The sequence below is a fragment of the Anguilla rostrata genome, chromosome 1, assembly GCF_018555375.3.
Source record: "Anguilla rostrata isolate EN2019 chromosome 1, ASM1855537v3, whole genome shotgun sequence".
NCBI classification, from domain to species: Eukaryota; Metazoa; Chordata; class Actinopteri; order Anguilliformes; family Anguillidae; genus Anguilla; species Anguilla rostrata.
This window is the reverse complement of record NC_057933.1, coordinates 55399447-55416830: the sequence shown is the minus strand read 5'-3', so window position 1 is coordinate 55416830 and position 17384 is coordinate 55399447. Positions and strand designations below refer to the sequence as shown.

The following is a 17384-nucleotide window of genomic DNA, read 5'->3' as shown; positions in this document are numbered from 1 at the left end:
ACCTTTCTCCTGCCTTTGCAGACACAAGTCACACAGAGGGCTCAGAGATGAGCACAGGTTGCAACCCAAGCAGCTTTACTGAGACATAGGGGGTACTATTCGTCTGAGGACCCTCCTGTTTTGCAGCTTCTTATGCAGAAAGGAGGACAACAAGTACCAGTACAAAATAGCCCATTAAAAACAATGCTCTATGCTCATTTAAATTTATAGTCATTTTAAAGGGGGCGATAAGTCCCAAATAGAATGGTGGCAATGCTTGCAGCACCTCAGTCTTGAACACGCACTTGAATGGGACTCCTGTTTGGGTAGGCGGGTATTTGTTCAGCCTCATGCATGCACATGGTGCAAATCCCTGCCTGTCGATGCACCATAATCTAAACTCCTTGGGAAAATCAAATAATAACTACCTCCAGAGACTTATAAATGTCTATATTCAATAAATATATGACTGTTTAACCTTCTTCCACTACTGGCGCCCTGGGAATCTTGCGCAAACACCAAGTTGTCTCTGAGTACTACCAAACTGAATAGTTTAATATTGCATACAGCTGTCTATTGGAATCTCATTCCATCATAAACCTGGCCGACCTCACTGAGCACAATCAATTATCAGTTTAATCAAAACTGGTGAATTTCAGATGATCATACCTGAGCTGACCAGATGGACTTGGTGTGTTTCCAACTCTCAGCCATGTTCTTACAAAAGGGTTACTCAGTTTGACAGAGAATTTTATTTTTAAATTTTTAGGTTTTGCCCCTGTGTGGTTTTATGAAGAACTCACATGAATCTCAGAAAACTAATTATGTAGAAATAGGTAAGAATACGCTATATAAATCAAAAGTTCTGAATTGATTCATTTTTAGTTGGCATTATTCTACTGAAGGTAAATCTTAATGCTACACAGCATACAATCACATTCTAGACTATTCTTCGCTTCCTCAACAGTTTGGAGAAGGTCCTTTCCTGTTTCAGCATGACAATGTCCCCGGCACATAGCGAGGTCAATATAGAACTTGTTTTGTCAATAACAATGTGGAAGAACTTGACTGGTCTGCACAGAGCCCTGACCTCAACTCCATCAAACACCTTTGGGATCAATTGGAAAGTCAACTTCAAGCCAGGCCTTATTGCCCAATCAGTGCCTGCCCTCACTAATGCTCTTCTGGCTGAATGGAAACAAATCCATACAGCAGTGGTCCAACATCTAGCATAAAGCCTTCCCAGAAGAGTGGAGGGGATGTTAGGTATCCACATACCTTTGGCCATGCAGTAAGTAAGTAAGTAAGTAAGTAAGTAAGTAAGTAAGTAAGTAAGTGAGTGAGTAAGTAAGTAAGTAATAAAATGCAAATACAACACAGAAGCTGATATTCTTTGACCAATAACTAATGGCAACTAAAGTTTTCTGTATTCAATAATCAGTAAAAATAAGTCACCAACCTGAGATTGTGCAAAGAAAGTAGAAGTCTTTAAATTGTATGTCATATTTAAGGACACTTGTTGATTGTATGCTGGCCAGGGAGAGCCCCAGGTTTCGCTGTCTGCAAACAGTAACACAGTGTGCCGGATAGAAGATTTCCAATAGGTTAAAGTTCAAGCTACAATGGCCATGTACCTGTTTAATGACATACATTAGAATAATGCAGACCTTACATGAGTACACCTAGTAATAACTGCCGTCTGTACAGAAGAACCTCAGTTTATCTAATTATGTGTAGCTGCAGTGTGTACATTGTACTCAATGTAAGATTATGTAAGTGTTTGTGTGTGTGTATGTAATTTACTATGTGTAGCATTCAGAATTGCTATTTTTCTTCACTCAGACCTGCAGACCTTAAGGCTTTCATAACAGTGCATGATCTTTTAGATTAAATGTGTCTCTGAACCTGGTAAAGACCCAACTGGGCGGAAAAACCTCACGGCTTTCACAGGCCTCTATGCTTCTCGCCGACGTGCTAACAGTGTCAAATAGTCTGGCCCTTCTCCTGCCGTTGGCTTCAAAGCAGAGATAATGATCTTAAACCACTCACACTCGGGCTCTCGCTTCCCGAGGCCCGCGTTCTCCATTGATAGGCCGTGAGAGACCACCTGTGCCTGGTGGTTGAATTCCGCCCTCGTCGTTGTTTAGCACGTTCTCTATTTGCCCACTTAAGGGTTTCTCCCGCGTTCCCGCCGCCGCCGGGCTCCTGCCCTCCATCAACTCGTCTGAGGCAGCCTCTGTCAAGCACTCACCAAATGAAGCAAATCTCTCGCCGGCCACAGACTCAGATTTGCAGGGCCAATCCATCAACACAGGTAATTAAGAAACTGGCAGGTCTCTGATCAGAGTAATCGGGTAATGGCCAAGCTTTGACTGATCTGCAGATTATTTTCCTCTTCTAATTATATATTTTTTGCATTCTTTTGTAAACGAGATAATCAGATTTGACAAATGTATTAAGTATCCCAGCAAGACAAAGACAAGCATTTGAAACAGCTTAGTAATAATAATAATAATAATAATAATAATAATAATAATAATAATAATAATAATAATAATAACAACAACAACAACAACAACAAACATTCTGAACCTGTAATGATCATGACTAAAAAATCTCTGACCACAGGGGTATCAGAGAAATTTTGACAGGATCTCCACCATGGATCATAAAAGCCACCTAAAATATAACTCCTCTGGCCTATGACATTTCTGTAGGATCCTCCCCCACCCAAAATGAAAGACAGATGATAGACCTAATGATGTGAACTCAGTAACCTCAGTTGTTTTAGGTTTTATGGTGAGGAAATATCATAGCTTGGGCTCAGCATGCATGTTACTGGCAGTGTTTTGACAGTGGTTGGTGTGAAGCCCAGCACTGCTATCATGTCTGCCAAAATTTTCCATTCCCACCATGAGCCAGGTCAGCAAAGAAGCCACACGCCACCTGCCCCAATTTCTACAGACCCACTTTTGTTAGATTTGCATAGTGAGAGAAGAAGGGAAAAAGAGACTCAAAGAAATGAAGAGAGAAGCTGGGAAGGTTTGGTAGGAGGGAGGGGAGGAGAAAGATTAGCTCAACAGGCATATCCATTAGAGACTTAACCTGCTCTGCTTTGATCATTGGTGAACTGCGCTTCAGTTGAAAAGGGGTAGCAAGAGAAGTGCTACGAAATAAATCTGACAGGCTGAGCTCCACCCTCCTTTGCATTCCCACCAATCCCCCCCCCCCCCCCGATCACCCACTGAGGCTGAGCCCAGGTTTGCAGGTTTGCAGTGATCAAAGCGCACACACTAATGGCTACAGTTGGCAGCTGCTTTTATCTCCCCTGGGAAAAGCCTAGACTATGGTGAAGAGCAGTATCAGCAGGAGACGAGAGATACGCTAACACTTTAATTGAAAACCATTCATCTTTTCTCTTTGCGTGAGTAGGTGTGTGTATGTGTTATTGTGTGTGTGTGTGAATTTATACATAATTCTGAATAGCTATTTGAATTAATATTTTTGATGGTATGGGGTTTTAATGACAAAATGGAATAGAATACTAACAAACACGAATTTGATCTTGGGTTTGAACCTGTCAGAATTCCTTGCATTTGCGTATACATCCATATTTGAGCATCTTGTCTGAAGCCCACATTTCCTGCGACAGTAAAAGCTAATATTATTCTTTCTGTCTGTTCAGTGGGCACACTGCCACTTCCAGCCGATGGTATGCCAATGCATCGGTGGGCAGCAGGGCAGTCATTTCACCCATCAGTGGATTGTAGCACCCGAGGGGGTTGGCACATGCCTGTTCCCTGGCCAGCAGTGTCCACAAGCAGTCGACAGAGCAGGGACGCTAGCCTGCCAATCACACAGCAGGTGGACATTGCAGGTAGCGCTGAGATACAGGGAGCCAGCCAGAGAGAGAGAGAGATGGGGGGGAGGAGAAAGAAAGGGGGAGAAAGCAAGAGACTGGGGAAGAGCGAGCAAGTATGAAAGACAGAGAGAAGGTATTACTACCTAGAATGTCAGCCACTGTGCACCTGACCACCAACCCACCAGGTGGTGTACTGATGTCAAGTGTAAAATAGACATACTGAATGTTGCTGTTTAAACAGTCCACACACTAATATTTCCATGTAAACTCTATCCTCACACCAGCAGCCACCCTGGAACACCCTGCTCCCTCCGTGGTGCCTTTCTAGCCCTTGCTCGCACACTTACTTCAGGAAGCTTGTCTCTGTTTGCTTTGACATAATTAGCAGACAGCCAATGAGGAAGGACACTGTGGGTATGTTTGATTCAGAGCTAAAAATTAATTGGCAGGTGTGGCTGGCAGAGTGGGTCCTCAGTGACACCGAGCTGGCTCAAATGCGGAGTCCTGCATGGAGGGCCACGCTGGCACCTGCTGCCTCCCGCCGACCATCCAATAAACGCACACACGCCTTGGCAACCGCTCACCCCGCCGTCCTTACGTGAACTGGTAACAACAGTGAAAGCCCACTCCCTGCTATATGTCTCAAATCCAATAATAAACTATTATTATTATTCTGAGGAACTTGTTCGAAAGACTGTTGCTTTGGCCAGCTTTTCTTGCACCTACCTTTTTCAATCACGTATTGGAGGCATACATCATAGGAGAGTGTGCTTGCAATGAGCTTGCACATGCTTAATAGATACATGTGCTGTAACAGCTGCCAGAAATGTGCACAATAGAGTATATACCTGAGGTTCCATTTGACATAATGTTGATGAGTGATATGACAAATCCACTGAGTTCCAGGATTGGTACAGGACTGGCCTAGGCCATTGCATAACATAACTACGAAGGCTCTTACTGGTGAAGAATTTTTTCCCTTGAATGCAAATTAATCTGGATGATCTCTAATGGGAGCGATGCCAAATGGGAGAAACATACAGAAAAATATAATAAGGAAGGCAGACTTTACCCACTGGCTGGTAGCCCTGTCTGGCGGGGCCCCCGAATGGGTTCCGACTGCCAAAGGCGCCCCCATCGATGGAACCGTAAGACATACTGAGGCCTTTTTACAGGTCAGGAGAGAGTCGGCAGCCTGGCAGGGAAAGGGAAAAACAGCGTCAGGCAGACATCCACACAGATTCTCACTGCTATTCCAGTACTCTCAGGTGAGCTGTAATTCTAGATAGTAGCCCTGAAATAACCGTGCTGGACAGGGTTGGGGTCAGTTCCATTTTCTATTCAGTCAATTCACAAAATGAACTGAAAAATCATCAAAGAACATCCTAGGCATTTTTCAGCTGAAAACATAAGTGAGCCCAGCCCTGTAGACATGGTTTAACCTCTGCAATCAGATCAGATACACATTATAATGAACACTGCATTGCCGTAATGTTGAACTTTTCAGTTTATTGACAATCTATAATAATAATGTAAAAAATAATAATTATTACAACAACAGCAACAACAATAACCACAATAACAATCATCATCGTCATCGTCATTATTTGTATCCCTCCTACGGGGATCAAATAATACAGTGGGATTGTACAAGCTATAAAAATAACATATCAAAAGTCTTGGGAATGCTTCTGAAAGGCATGCAATTAAGTGAAATAAATAAGAAACATACTGCTTTGCCACATCGTCAATTTAATTAGCGATGTGGTTGGAGCTGTCAAGCACCCATTGCTTAACGTCATCTGTGAACTCATCAATCTGTTCTTGATGCTGCCATAACAAGAGTTTAAATTCAATCCACATACAGCCACAAATGCCTGCTGGAGTATACTGGTATCAGCTTGTAATTCATTTTAGCAGAGAATATAAATGTAAATGCTAGGATGCCTTTCATAGCCAGGGTAAAGTAAATATTATTATTATTTTTTTTTTTACAAAAATAAATAAAAAATAAATTAGTTCATTTTGATATTACATTTAGGTCCACCGTACCCCATCTGGAGAAAAAAAAGAAATGGTGTCACTGTTGACTCCAGGTAATAGACAGCCAATGATATAAAGAAAGACTCGAGCTACAGAAGCAAATTATGGACAATAGGGCCCAGGCAGCTCTTGTAGCGAGCACCTTCACAAACGGGACCAGCTGGTCGCTAATTTTTGTTGAAATTTGACTGCCAAAACCCTAATGAATAGAGGAATCTCCGTCAGATCATTCTGCATGCATGCTGCATGTCCTGGTGCAGTGGTGCAAGGCAACAGTATGGCTCTTCGCAGCTAGTGAGAAATGTTGGCAACTGTAGGCAAGCGTGCAATAACAAATATGGTAGAGCATGAGAAATACAGATTCTGGAATGTGGTTTTCCAAGCTGGCTCAATTTAAAACCTTTAAGCTATCATTGTACATATTTTCTTAGTTTAGATATCCACCACCCCTCTTAAGAGAGAGTAGTTTTTTCCAGGAGTCAATAATTGTAATTGTAAATCCAGGGTTGAAACCAAAATGCAGATAACATCGCTAGATATTTTATTTCTAATGAATGTCTGAAAGAGAGGGCTAGCATTTTCAAACAGTAAAACATACAGAATAGACAGGTATCGACTTCATGTAAAAACAGTGTATATTACAGTGTACGTAATAGACCCAGCAAAAAGTTTACAATATGCTGTTCTGTGAAATTATTGAACAGGCAATCATCAAATTAAAAGGTCTGGCAAAGTCGTCAAGTGTCTCTCACAAAATAGTGAGCATTCTACACTTCAACTTCACATGATAGTATTCTTTATTTGTGGAAAACATCCTGCACATTGCTAAGATACTGTACATTGCTAAATGTTCTGGACTTTGGATATTTAGATGAATGGTACATTGTATAAATTAGGGATCTAAAAACGCTTAAAAACTCTAAATTAATTTTATAGAAAGCCAATTCACCTGAACAAGCTGTAAACCCTAATCACGAATCTATTGAGACATTTGTTCACATTCTCTTCTACAAGAGCACTAGCTTTCAAAATCAACCAGTAGAACTGAAAGTGAAAATTAAGCATAGCCCTCAGGCAGTTGACAGTAGAAGGCTACAGGGGGTATGACTGAATTAGGCACAGCAAAGAACACTGGGACCTGTCAGTGTGTCATTGCAATCATTTTCAAGCCTGATTCACATGGTCAAGTGAACTAAGATAAAAAGGCAATGTATATTTTAAAAATGTATATTTTAGCATCTGAGGAAAACATGACCATCCCATATACCCTTATGAATACTCAGCATGACAAAAGAATGTTCTTTGAATTACTTTATAAATCACACCTAGTGGCAAAAGTGAGAAGAATCCTGTGTTGCACAAGTGCTCTGGTATGTGGGTTTATCTTTATGATTTTAAAATCAGTCACCAACACATGTACAGGCATGCCTATTAAGTACTGGAAACAACTTTTCTTTGGTGAAACTCAAATCACATTGTCAGAATTGGCTTTGGCAGCAAAACAGGGAGGCAGAGTTGCTTGTTTTGGATCTGTCAGTGTTTGCTAGACTAGACCCCAGCTACACCACGCTGTATGGATGCTTAATGAGGCAGCAGTGTGACTGAGCGATTAGAGAATGTACTCGTAACCAGATTGCTGCATGTTTCCTGGGTGGGGCACTGCAGCTTTGCCCCGGTGCAACGTGCTCAATCACTCTGATTGTATCCAGCTGTGCAAATAAAAAAATGTGTAAATGCAATCTCTTTAACCTGCCTAGAGCTGAAAACATTTTCTGAACCGAAAAATAATCATTGCAATAAAAGTTCTGCGCATTTCTTTATAGAACTGGCAATTAATGGGTAGATGGAAGAAGCTTTATTGAGAATGCATCTGTGACAGGATCCAACGTGACTTTGTCTTGCAGACGGCGTGTGTATGAGTGTGTGTGCGCAGAAAGACACGCTGACATTATTCAAATGACTCAAGCCCCCCCCACCCACCCACCAGGATCAAACCCACAGCTTGTTTTCACCGTCGAGCACATGTGCTAAATGTGAACGGTGTCACAGAAAAGGTTAAATAATGTACCGTGAACTTTCCTCCCCAGCGCTGCCATTTGAAGGCGGGTGTGGGAGACGCCGAGATCTCCGTTCAGGAGCCGCTAATGGGCTCTCCATCAAAAGGTTGTGCAGAATCATCCTGTCAGCATCGTAGTTTGGAAAAAAAAGTCAGATCCTCTCAGTGGGGCTGATGAATGCATGGCAGGTCCCTTTGTTAAGTGCACCCAATGCAAAACGTCAGAGTGAATTGCGTTTGAATGCAATTCATGTGTTTTCTTTCGAAATCCGTTTGATGGTTGTGGGCTTTTCTTTTGCTGCATTTTTTTTTTTTACTTTTTGAGGCGAGTTTGAACTTTCAATATAATTGCTGTAATTCCCTGTGTGAGTTTTCTGCTAATGTTCTGGGTTTGGAATGAGATTTCCTTTTCTGTAATATGTCTGCACAGCACATGTTGTGGCTGAATGGATAACATGCGCCAATCACCCCCTCGACAGCCCTGGAATTCGCCTGGGCTACTTTCCCCCTCTGGACTGCGGGAGACCAGAGATCAGATTATTTCCCTCACGTGGGGCTATAATCTGATTAATTCTAACAGAGGGGGAGATTAATTGCTCTCGGCAGCCAATAAACAATTTATCCTCTTCCTGACTTCAAGCTCAGTGACAGAGCATCCTCTCTCCCCTTAAAGTTAGACACATGCGAACACACACACACACACACACGAACACACACACACACACACACAAATTCATGCACATATGCACACATATAGCCACACACATATGCATGGCTAAAAACACACAAAGACACACCCAAATGGCTCAGCACCCTCAAACACAGTGATGTCACAAAATGGACACACACCCCTCAAGACATGCATTAAATGATATCCAGACAACTGTATAGGTCAAGACTTTGCTGAAGAAACACCCCCACCTCCCCACAGGAAGCAAGACTGTGTTATCACATCATTCCCACTGAGATGTTATATCAGTCCTTTACTCTTATTGACAGCACAGATGCTGTTATTTCTTACAAGCCATTCCATGTTATGTTCTCTGACTGAGGAGGAAATGGTTCTGAGAGGGCTTCAACTGCCATGTTACTCATCCTCCTAGCCCTGCTGTTCAAACCTGCTATTTGCTGACCAGATAACATAATGAATGCAAATACTTCCATACTATGGGGCGTCAAATGTCAAGTAAAACACATCACATTTTTCCTGTGTTTATTTTTAGTTCATATTTTCATATTTTACCAAATTTACAGACAAAATATATAACTTAAATTTTATATAAAAATTTTAAATCTCTGTTTCATAAACAAATATTTAGTCAAATTTTTATATTTAATTTAGATCTTTGGTTAAAAAATAAATATTTATATATACTTAAATCTTGGTTTCCAAATTAAAGGGAATCGTTTAGGGTGGCATGCCCAGTGAATTAATATGTGATTAAATGATGCAGCAATGGGATTTTAAAATAAAAAAATAAAAAATAAAAATTCACTTAGAATTACATCTGTGCTTATTTTTGTAATGCAAATTGGCCACGCCCACCTCAAATCTGGGGAGATCGAATATGAAGTAGCATAGGGGAGTCAGAACAGAGCGAGAGCTATGATAAATGGAAAAGTAAGCAACATTAACTGGAAGATGAATACCAATCTCAACATTGTGGAGAACGATGAGGTAGAAAATCTTCTTGCCAATACTTATGATGGGCCACAATCTTATAATTGCAAGACGCACAACGGTACCAGGAACAGGCAAGGATGAGAAAAAACAATGGGGCACACCAAGAGATTAAGTCGTGGTGTGTGGAGAACATGTGGTGAATTGGACAGGTATCATGGTGAGTACTGAGAGCTACTTTACTATGACAAAGATTCCTCTACTCTGTTTATTTATCAAGCAGTAGCTAAAATGAACAGTTATCAGGTAGACGCTGCATTTAAAAGTTTGTTTAGCTAGCAATATCCCAGTTAACTAAATGGAGAGATAGTTAACATTAGTTAAGGTAACATAGACATGAACAAAAGCTAACTACCGCTGGTTTTCTAATTAGGCTATTTGTACATATGTGGTCCCCACCAGACAATAATGTCCGATCTGAGTTTAATTGGCTGAAAAAAAATTCACAGTTAATTTGTGATGAACTCACATGTCAGTTACCCCGTTGTCTGCGATATGGATTTTGCTAGCTAGCTACTACCAATCAACTGGTTATTCTGCAACATGATAGAGTAGTTGTGTGGTTACCCTCGGTGGCTGTCATCAGGACCATAGACATATATGCGTATATATGTCTATGATCAGGACCATTTGACAAGACAGTTAGGCTACCTGTTGAGCAACGTAAAGGCTTCAGGTTACACTGAGAGCACAGTGCAGGAGGACTGACAAACTCTTGCCTGACTCTGTAACCACGGGGCTGCTAGGCGCATATGTCCCAGAACAGCTCACATTCTTGCAAGGACATAACATTGCATGAAAATAACAGTCACAAATGCCCAAAACGTTTGTAATTATGAAGTCACACAATAGCTAGATAGCAAGCTAGCTTGCTAAGTTACCTCACTTACAATGTCTTGACTTCTGGCTAACGGTAGTTGAAACCTGATCGATCGGTTGGTTTAGCTAGCTACCTAGGCTAAGAGCAAGCTAGACATTATTCACTAAACATTGCCCCTTTATTTGGCAGTTATTTAGCTAGTAGCGATAACTTCCCTTACATTTTACTTTCCTTCAAGCTGAATGTGCCTTGGCTATTAAGCCAAAAATAAATATTTATTTATATAAATATTTATTTATATCCTTCTGGTCCAAACTAAATATTAAGCTTAAATCTTAAATCTAAAAGCTGAGCACTGTTTCTTTACACCCCTGCTGACTCCCAGTCAACACAGTAAACCACCCTATAAAGTAAATGCTGTACCACTCATGCACTCTTCAGATGCTCCCACCCACAAAACAGACTGTTTAACACATTACAGGCTACACAATACTACAGGAGAGCTGCTACAGATCAATATACAGTAGAATCTCTTCTATTTGGCACCCTCAGGGAATCAGTGGTGCCTGAAAACAGAAAATTCTGCACAGTCGAACATGCCCCAAAGATAATATAGGAGCCATATTAGTACATTGTTTTTATTGTTTTAAACAAATTTACTATTATATTGTTCTAGGGCAAACACCTGCTGGCCAAATAACTTTCTAACACTTGCTGTTTTCAAGGAAATGTTTGTACTGTAAATTGTCTTTACAAATCTGTATAAAAAGGTACAACAACATACATTTGATGTTGTGCTCGTGGCCTATTTGTTTATTAAGTTCCCGATCAGCGTAGGATGTTTGAACTTGCTTGCCCAGGTGTATTTTCCATTTTTAGCGTAATATTATATTATTTTTTGAAAGTTACATATTAATTATTCCCTCATCCATACCAGAAATTCTGTGGGTGAGGTTTATGGTAAGCTGATTGCATTGGTCACTGTGTGTTGGGGAAAAAAGGGGTAAAATGCACACGCTTAAAAAAAAAAAAAAAAACTCAGCCCAAAAAAGTAGAACATTCCTGAATGTAGAATGCTTGATAGTACAGGTTCTACTGTATACATATCCAGCATTCATAATCATACAGTTCATTGTACTGATTTTAATTTGAAAGCAATATCAACCTGTTTTCCAAAGAAAAGTAGCACATATCCATCACTCAGTGTTGTAATATCCACAAAGGTCTTTCAGTGAAGCGAACTGAATATGTTCAGACCGCCAAGGTTTGCTGAGATGCATAGGGTGTTCTATGGCACTGGGGCCCTGGAATAAAAACAGTGAAGTGACAAGTGTGAAATCTCATCTCTCTGTTGTTCCTTCTTATTTTGAGGTGTTGAAAAAGAATAACAGCAAGATTAGAAGGAACTGAGGTGAAGCACGCAGCTGGGTGGGAAGAGGCCACTTGACAGGACTCTAAATCACCGCTGTGCAGCAGCTATGGAAAGTGGGTGGGGTTAAACATCCCCATTGTCAAGTCTTGTGAAAAGTATCTTCTTAACCCCCCCAACACACACACACACACACTGTAGCAGGGCCTGAGCTCCTCCCACACATCCCATAGCACTGAATTAAGACTGGGCCCAGTGTGAGGTCAGCAGCCATAACATATTATCACTGACCACACTTTACCTCTCACTCCATTACTTCAGTCATGCTTTAATTTAACATATACTTTTGATAGACAGGCATCTAGACTCACACTTACATTTAGGTAGCAAACAAGCAGAATGGAGAAATACTGAACTACAGCAATTCTGTCATACATGTTCAAGAAAGTAAGTCAATCTCAGAAATTTCATGAGTATGGTTCTAAATCTGTTAGTAGGGTGAATCAAACAGGTAACTAATGTTTTCTGTTTGTATAGCTAGCTACATTAGGTTAGCAAACTACTGACATCTGGCAACTCAGTTTTGCTTGTCTTTATGTCAAAAATCAGTTTAGGCAGTTTGCTGGTTAACAAATTTAATAACAAAGTCATATCATATCTTTGTTTTCACCCTGCATTGATACAGTATACTGTCAGTCAGCTAACTTAGCAAATTATTCTTTACAAAGCAATCATGTGTTCCTCCCTGCACTACTATACTGTATTTTACTTTAGCACTACTCTTAGCACACATCTGCTTGTACAGCAAACCCTGATATCTGCACAATCCTTATGGCATAGTCAGCACTGCTAAAGTGACAAACAGGCATATTAACATATTCATATAATGAGCCAGTTTTCCATCACTACTGATCTGTGAAACAAATATGTAAATAGGAATGCTAATGACATCAGAAACAAGGCCTTCAACCACAACAGCCTCAGATGAAATCCCTCAGAAAAGAAAATATCCTCAGAATGAAGTATTTAATATAGCAAATGTTTTCTGGTTTTTTATAACTTGATGATGACTTTGACCCAGACTGGCCTATACAGCACCAAGTTGTTCCATCTTGTTTCCTTGAACCTGCACAAATCCAACCTCCTCCAAACTGCAGTCACAGTCTGCTGAACACAAGTATTTGGAGCTCTCCGTGGAGTGGCGTTATTGATAGAATCGTCCGAAAAGCACTGCTGGTCACATGTACAGCATGCTTTCATGGATTATTTACTATGGGGTGTACATTTACAATCACATGATGCTCCCTCCAGTAACACTGTGGTCTGGGGAAATCACACACACACACACAATGCCTTTTTTGGTAGTTCTTAAGCACACTGAACTAATGCCATCAATAACCTTATGGCTGTTTCCATAACTCAGGAAAAAACAAAACCCATGAGACATCAATGCAGGTTTGATGGACATTTAACCCTCAATTTGGAGACAGTAGAAATCAATAAGAGCAAATTAAGCATCTGTTTTTATTTTGTAAACTGTGATTGGTGGCAAAGATCAGGGAGCATAGTTTGAAACAATCTTGGCCCAAGGTCTTTAATGATCAATGGTGTGCTGTGTCCTGCACAACGACAAGGATTTGATTACAAAATGTGGACCAAAGTGAAAACTCAAGAGATCTTTTTTTCACAAGGAGTTTGTGCATTAGTGCATCCATCTTGTCAATATTCTAATGTTAGCAGCATTAAGAAATATTCATTATGGGAAAAGATTTGCAAGTGAAAGTTTGGAGTTACAACATGGACATCAGCTGCCTTAAAGTTTGGTGAGTGCACCCAGAGAAACCAGTGGTCGGGAGCCCCCCCAAAGGGTTTGGTCTCCAGACCTCTGCGAGGCCGTCATATCACCTCAGGTTATGTACTGAGGATAGCTGCATCTTTTCTGAGCCTGGTTCACCTCACATGAAAGGGAGGTCACCTCAACCACACCACCACGGTGGAGCCCAGCAGTTTATCCCTGCAATGCTGTGTGGGGTGGAGAGAAGAGCACAGAGGGCCATGACTTCTCATGGCTATTATCACATGTCCTGCTGTTTGCGAAAACCAAGGAGGCCTTGTCCACTGGCAGTAACATCCTCACCTACAAACAAGCACAGTTGAGGTTGACTGATAACAAATCCAGGTGTTGCTCATTACCTTTGTCAGAAGGCACTGTCTACCATACCTTTGGAGATAAATTTGTCTAGATACAGCCCCAGTGTAGCTTGACTCCTCTCCAGGAGTCGGATATTTTCTGTTTACTCTTTGTTTTGCTACACTCACCGAGTATATGTTCCTGTCTGCTGTTCCTCTTCAGTGAATAAGGGGAACTTTTGCCCTAAAGCGCAGTTGCTTGAGAGCCTGTGTTTTTATGCATCACCATGCATCACCAGACATGGTGGCCACATCTTGCACTGTGTCAAAATTCTCACCTCCCTCTAGGATATCACAAGATACACATTTGGCAACATGAAAATTCTATAACTGTCATCTCTACAGTTTTTTTCATGATCATCTCCAAGCGTCTCTAGTTCTCAAGGTCTAAGTTTACATATACTGTTGTGTGCATATGTGAGCTCTTTCAATTTACAAAGTATGAATGCCACATTTTGTCTGAGGATAGTTTTTACATGAATAACCATCACTGCTGTATCATTAGCTTTAATTGGCCTCGGAAGTACGTTCAAAGATGCTGCAGGTTTGGAATTCAAAATAAAGCACTGATGAACAGTACAGAATTAGTTTCCACCCAGGACTTAATCCTACAACCTCACGCCTCCACATTCAATGTTCAGAACCATAATGCATGCTGTCTGCCTGTCATACCAGGTGCTTTACAGATCTTTAAAAACAATTAGCATAAGCCCATTAGGACACACACAATACAACAGAACCACACAAAGACATCATCGAAATGCCTGTCTGTACAAGGTTTTCAGACACCATTTAAAACAGTCCACTGTAGTTACCGATTAAATGTCAGAGAGAAGACTATACCGAAGCCTTGGGGAGGCAAAAGCTAAATCACCCCTTGTTTTAATTTCTGTCCTAGAGATGGCCGAGTAAACCCTGGTCAGATGACCTAAGATGCCCATAAGATGAGGGCACAGAAGTTCAGAAATATAAGAGGGACCTAGACCATGGAGTGCCTTGAATAGTGATTAGTAATATTTGGAACCAGTTCTAATTCGAAAAAAACAGCTCTCAATAACCAACCCTACTAATATCCCTAACTTTGTCAACAAAAAAGAAAATAAATTTGTCACAATCAATACTAGGGAAATCAAGCACTGTGGAAGATGCAGGGGTTAGAATTCTATTCATAGTTTCAAACTGCTTTGGCTGGACGAAATTAGATTATGAAAATAAGCAGTGCTCACATCCTTAACAATACTATTATATGTAACCAAGAGATCTTTCAAGTAGGCCTATAAATAAAAAACTTGAAGTTTAGTGGATTTCCACAACCTCTCTACCTTCCAACATTCCTGCTTCAAGCAGCAAATATCCTCATTAATCCAAAGGAATGGGTTGACAGCAAGGGTCTTTCTTAATTTAAAAAGAACAATTAATCTAGAATGGAAAAGCAAACATCATCACAGGCTGTAATCATCAAAATGGGCTAAAATTTACAAGGGATCTAAAATTTGCATGATCAAAGTTAAGAAAAACATTCTATGCAGATTGTTAAAAAGATTCAAGAATGGATTACACATTTTATAATCTAGGTCTAAAGTGAGATCAAATAAAACACAGCTATCAACAGAAACAACCAAATCTTCAATACCAATAGCATCGACATTTAGACCTAGTGTAAACACCAAATCAAGAGTATGGCTTCTAGTTCTATTTGTGGAACTAGAGTCATGTTGATCTCTAGTTGAACACATCAAATGACGAAAGTAATATTGGGCAATGGGCAATCGCTGACACACCATTAAATGTATTTTAAATAATATTTTAAAAAGCGAAAACATTTAAAACCTGAATTGTATGGCCCATCCATGGTTGTGGCCCTGAACAACCACATAGACCATTTATTCCAGCAGCCAGTTCTGCACGACGTAAGCTTTCCAAATGCAATGGCCAGGTCACCACCAGGCCCAGATGTCCTGAGAGTGCAGATGGAATTGACATGCACGAGGCGCCGTTCAATGGAAGAACCCGATGCCTCACTCCTTTGCCAAGTTTCGGTCAAAAACATGAAATGCAAGTTTGACACAAAGAGTTTGTTAAGTACAAAAGTTTTCTTAGAGAACAAACATGCATTAATCAGCACCATCTTCAGAGGTGCCAGCATAACATCTATTTCTGTCAGGACCACTGTCATCAAGTAGAACTTTATTGACAATAAAGGCAATACAGTTATGTTTGGCGGTATGGCTCTGTTCTGGAGCTCTCCCGCCAACCACGCAGCCCGCGTGGATAAGGCCGGGAGGCCAGCAGCCAAACCCCCCCTTGAGGGGTACACACAGAACAGATCCAGCAGCAAAGCAGTTTTTTAACACATATGAATGGAGCAAATGCAATTTCTTAACACATAAGGATGGAGCAATACAACTTCTTAACACATAGGAATGGAGCAAATGCAATTTCTTAACACATAAGGATGGAGAATGCAAATTCTTGACGCATGGGGAAGGAGCTGGGGTGGTGGAGGGGATTTACGAAGCAACGTGCAGCGCTTGCATGCAGGAGGAGCAGCCGAATGAGTAGAGGGAGGCTGTTTAAGTAGACCGCCCTGTTAGTGAATGTACTGTGATAGGCTAACATCACTCAGCTGAGCCATCAGCTGATTCGGCCGGAGCGCTTGACTCTCGTGACCTGCCAGAACTACGCGATGCTCTATTTTTGGGGAATTCCGAGCCATGGCTCGTAGAAACAGAGGATTAGCACCACAGAGTTCTGGAGAGGACTGCCATTTATAGGGGAGAGCTAGGGACACATAGGGAGTATCTGGAAAGACACAGGCTAATAGGCAGACCAACAGCATAAGAAAACACAGGACAGGTAGGCGGCAGTGTAGCACAGTGGGTAAGGAACTGGGCTTGTGACCGAAAGGTCATAGGTTCGATTCCTGGGTAGGACACTGCCGTTGTACCCTTGAGCAAGGTACTTAACCTGAATTGCTTCAGTATATATCCAGCTGTATAAATGGATACAATGTAAAAATAAATAAAAATAAATAAATGCTATGTAAAAGTTGTATACGCCCCTCTGGATAAGAGCGTCTGCTAAATGCCTGTAATGCAATGTAAGGTAGGACTCTACGGACAACGGTCAAGATAAACACTGGTGCCATCTTCCCTCAGGCACATTAGTTTGACATGTACCACAGTTAATTCACATGCTTAATCCAGCCTTTGGTCTAGCCTCTGGTCCTATCATTGTTGTGGGTATCTATTTTCTTCCTGTCTTTCTCTTTCTTTCCTTTCCCATCTGCAAGGACCACCTAGTAAATGCCACCTAGTAGGACCACCATCATGCCACCTAGTAAAATCCTGGCCTAGTAGGTCATTGAGGGCCATTGCTGAAATG

General features: G+C 41.0%; 1 protein-coding gene across 1 annotated transcript in view; it reads right to left on the bottom strand.

The window, feature by feature from the left end:
- tsnare1 (T-SNARE Domain Containing 1) overlaps positions 1 to 17384 on the bottom strand; it is a 165130-nt gene that overhangs the window by 118980 nt on the left and 28766 nt on the right. Inside the window, exon 2 of the mRNA XM_064343270.1 lies at positions 4914 to 5036. Coding sequence (XP_064199340.1) covers positions 4914 to 4998 — 85 coding nt within the window. The 5' untranslated portion in view covers positions 4999 to 5036. The remainder of the gene's footprint in view (positions 1 to 4913; positions 5037 to 17384) is intronic.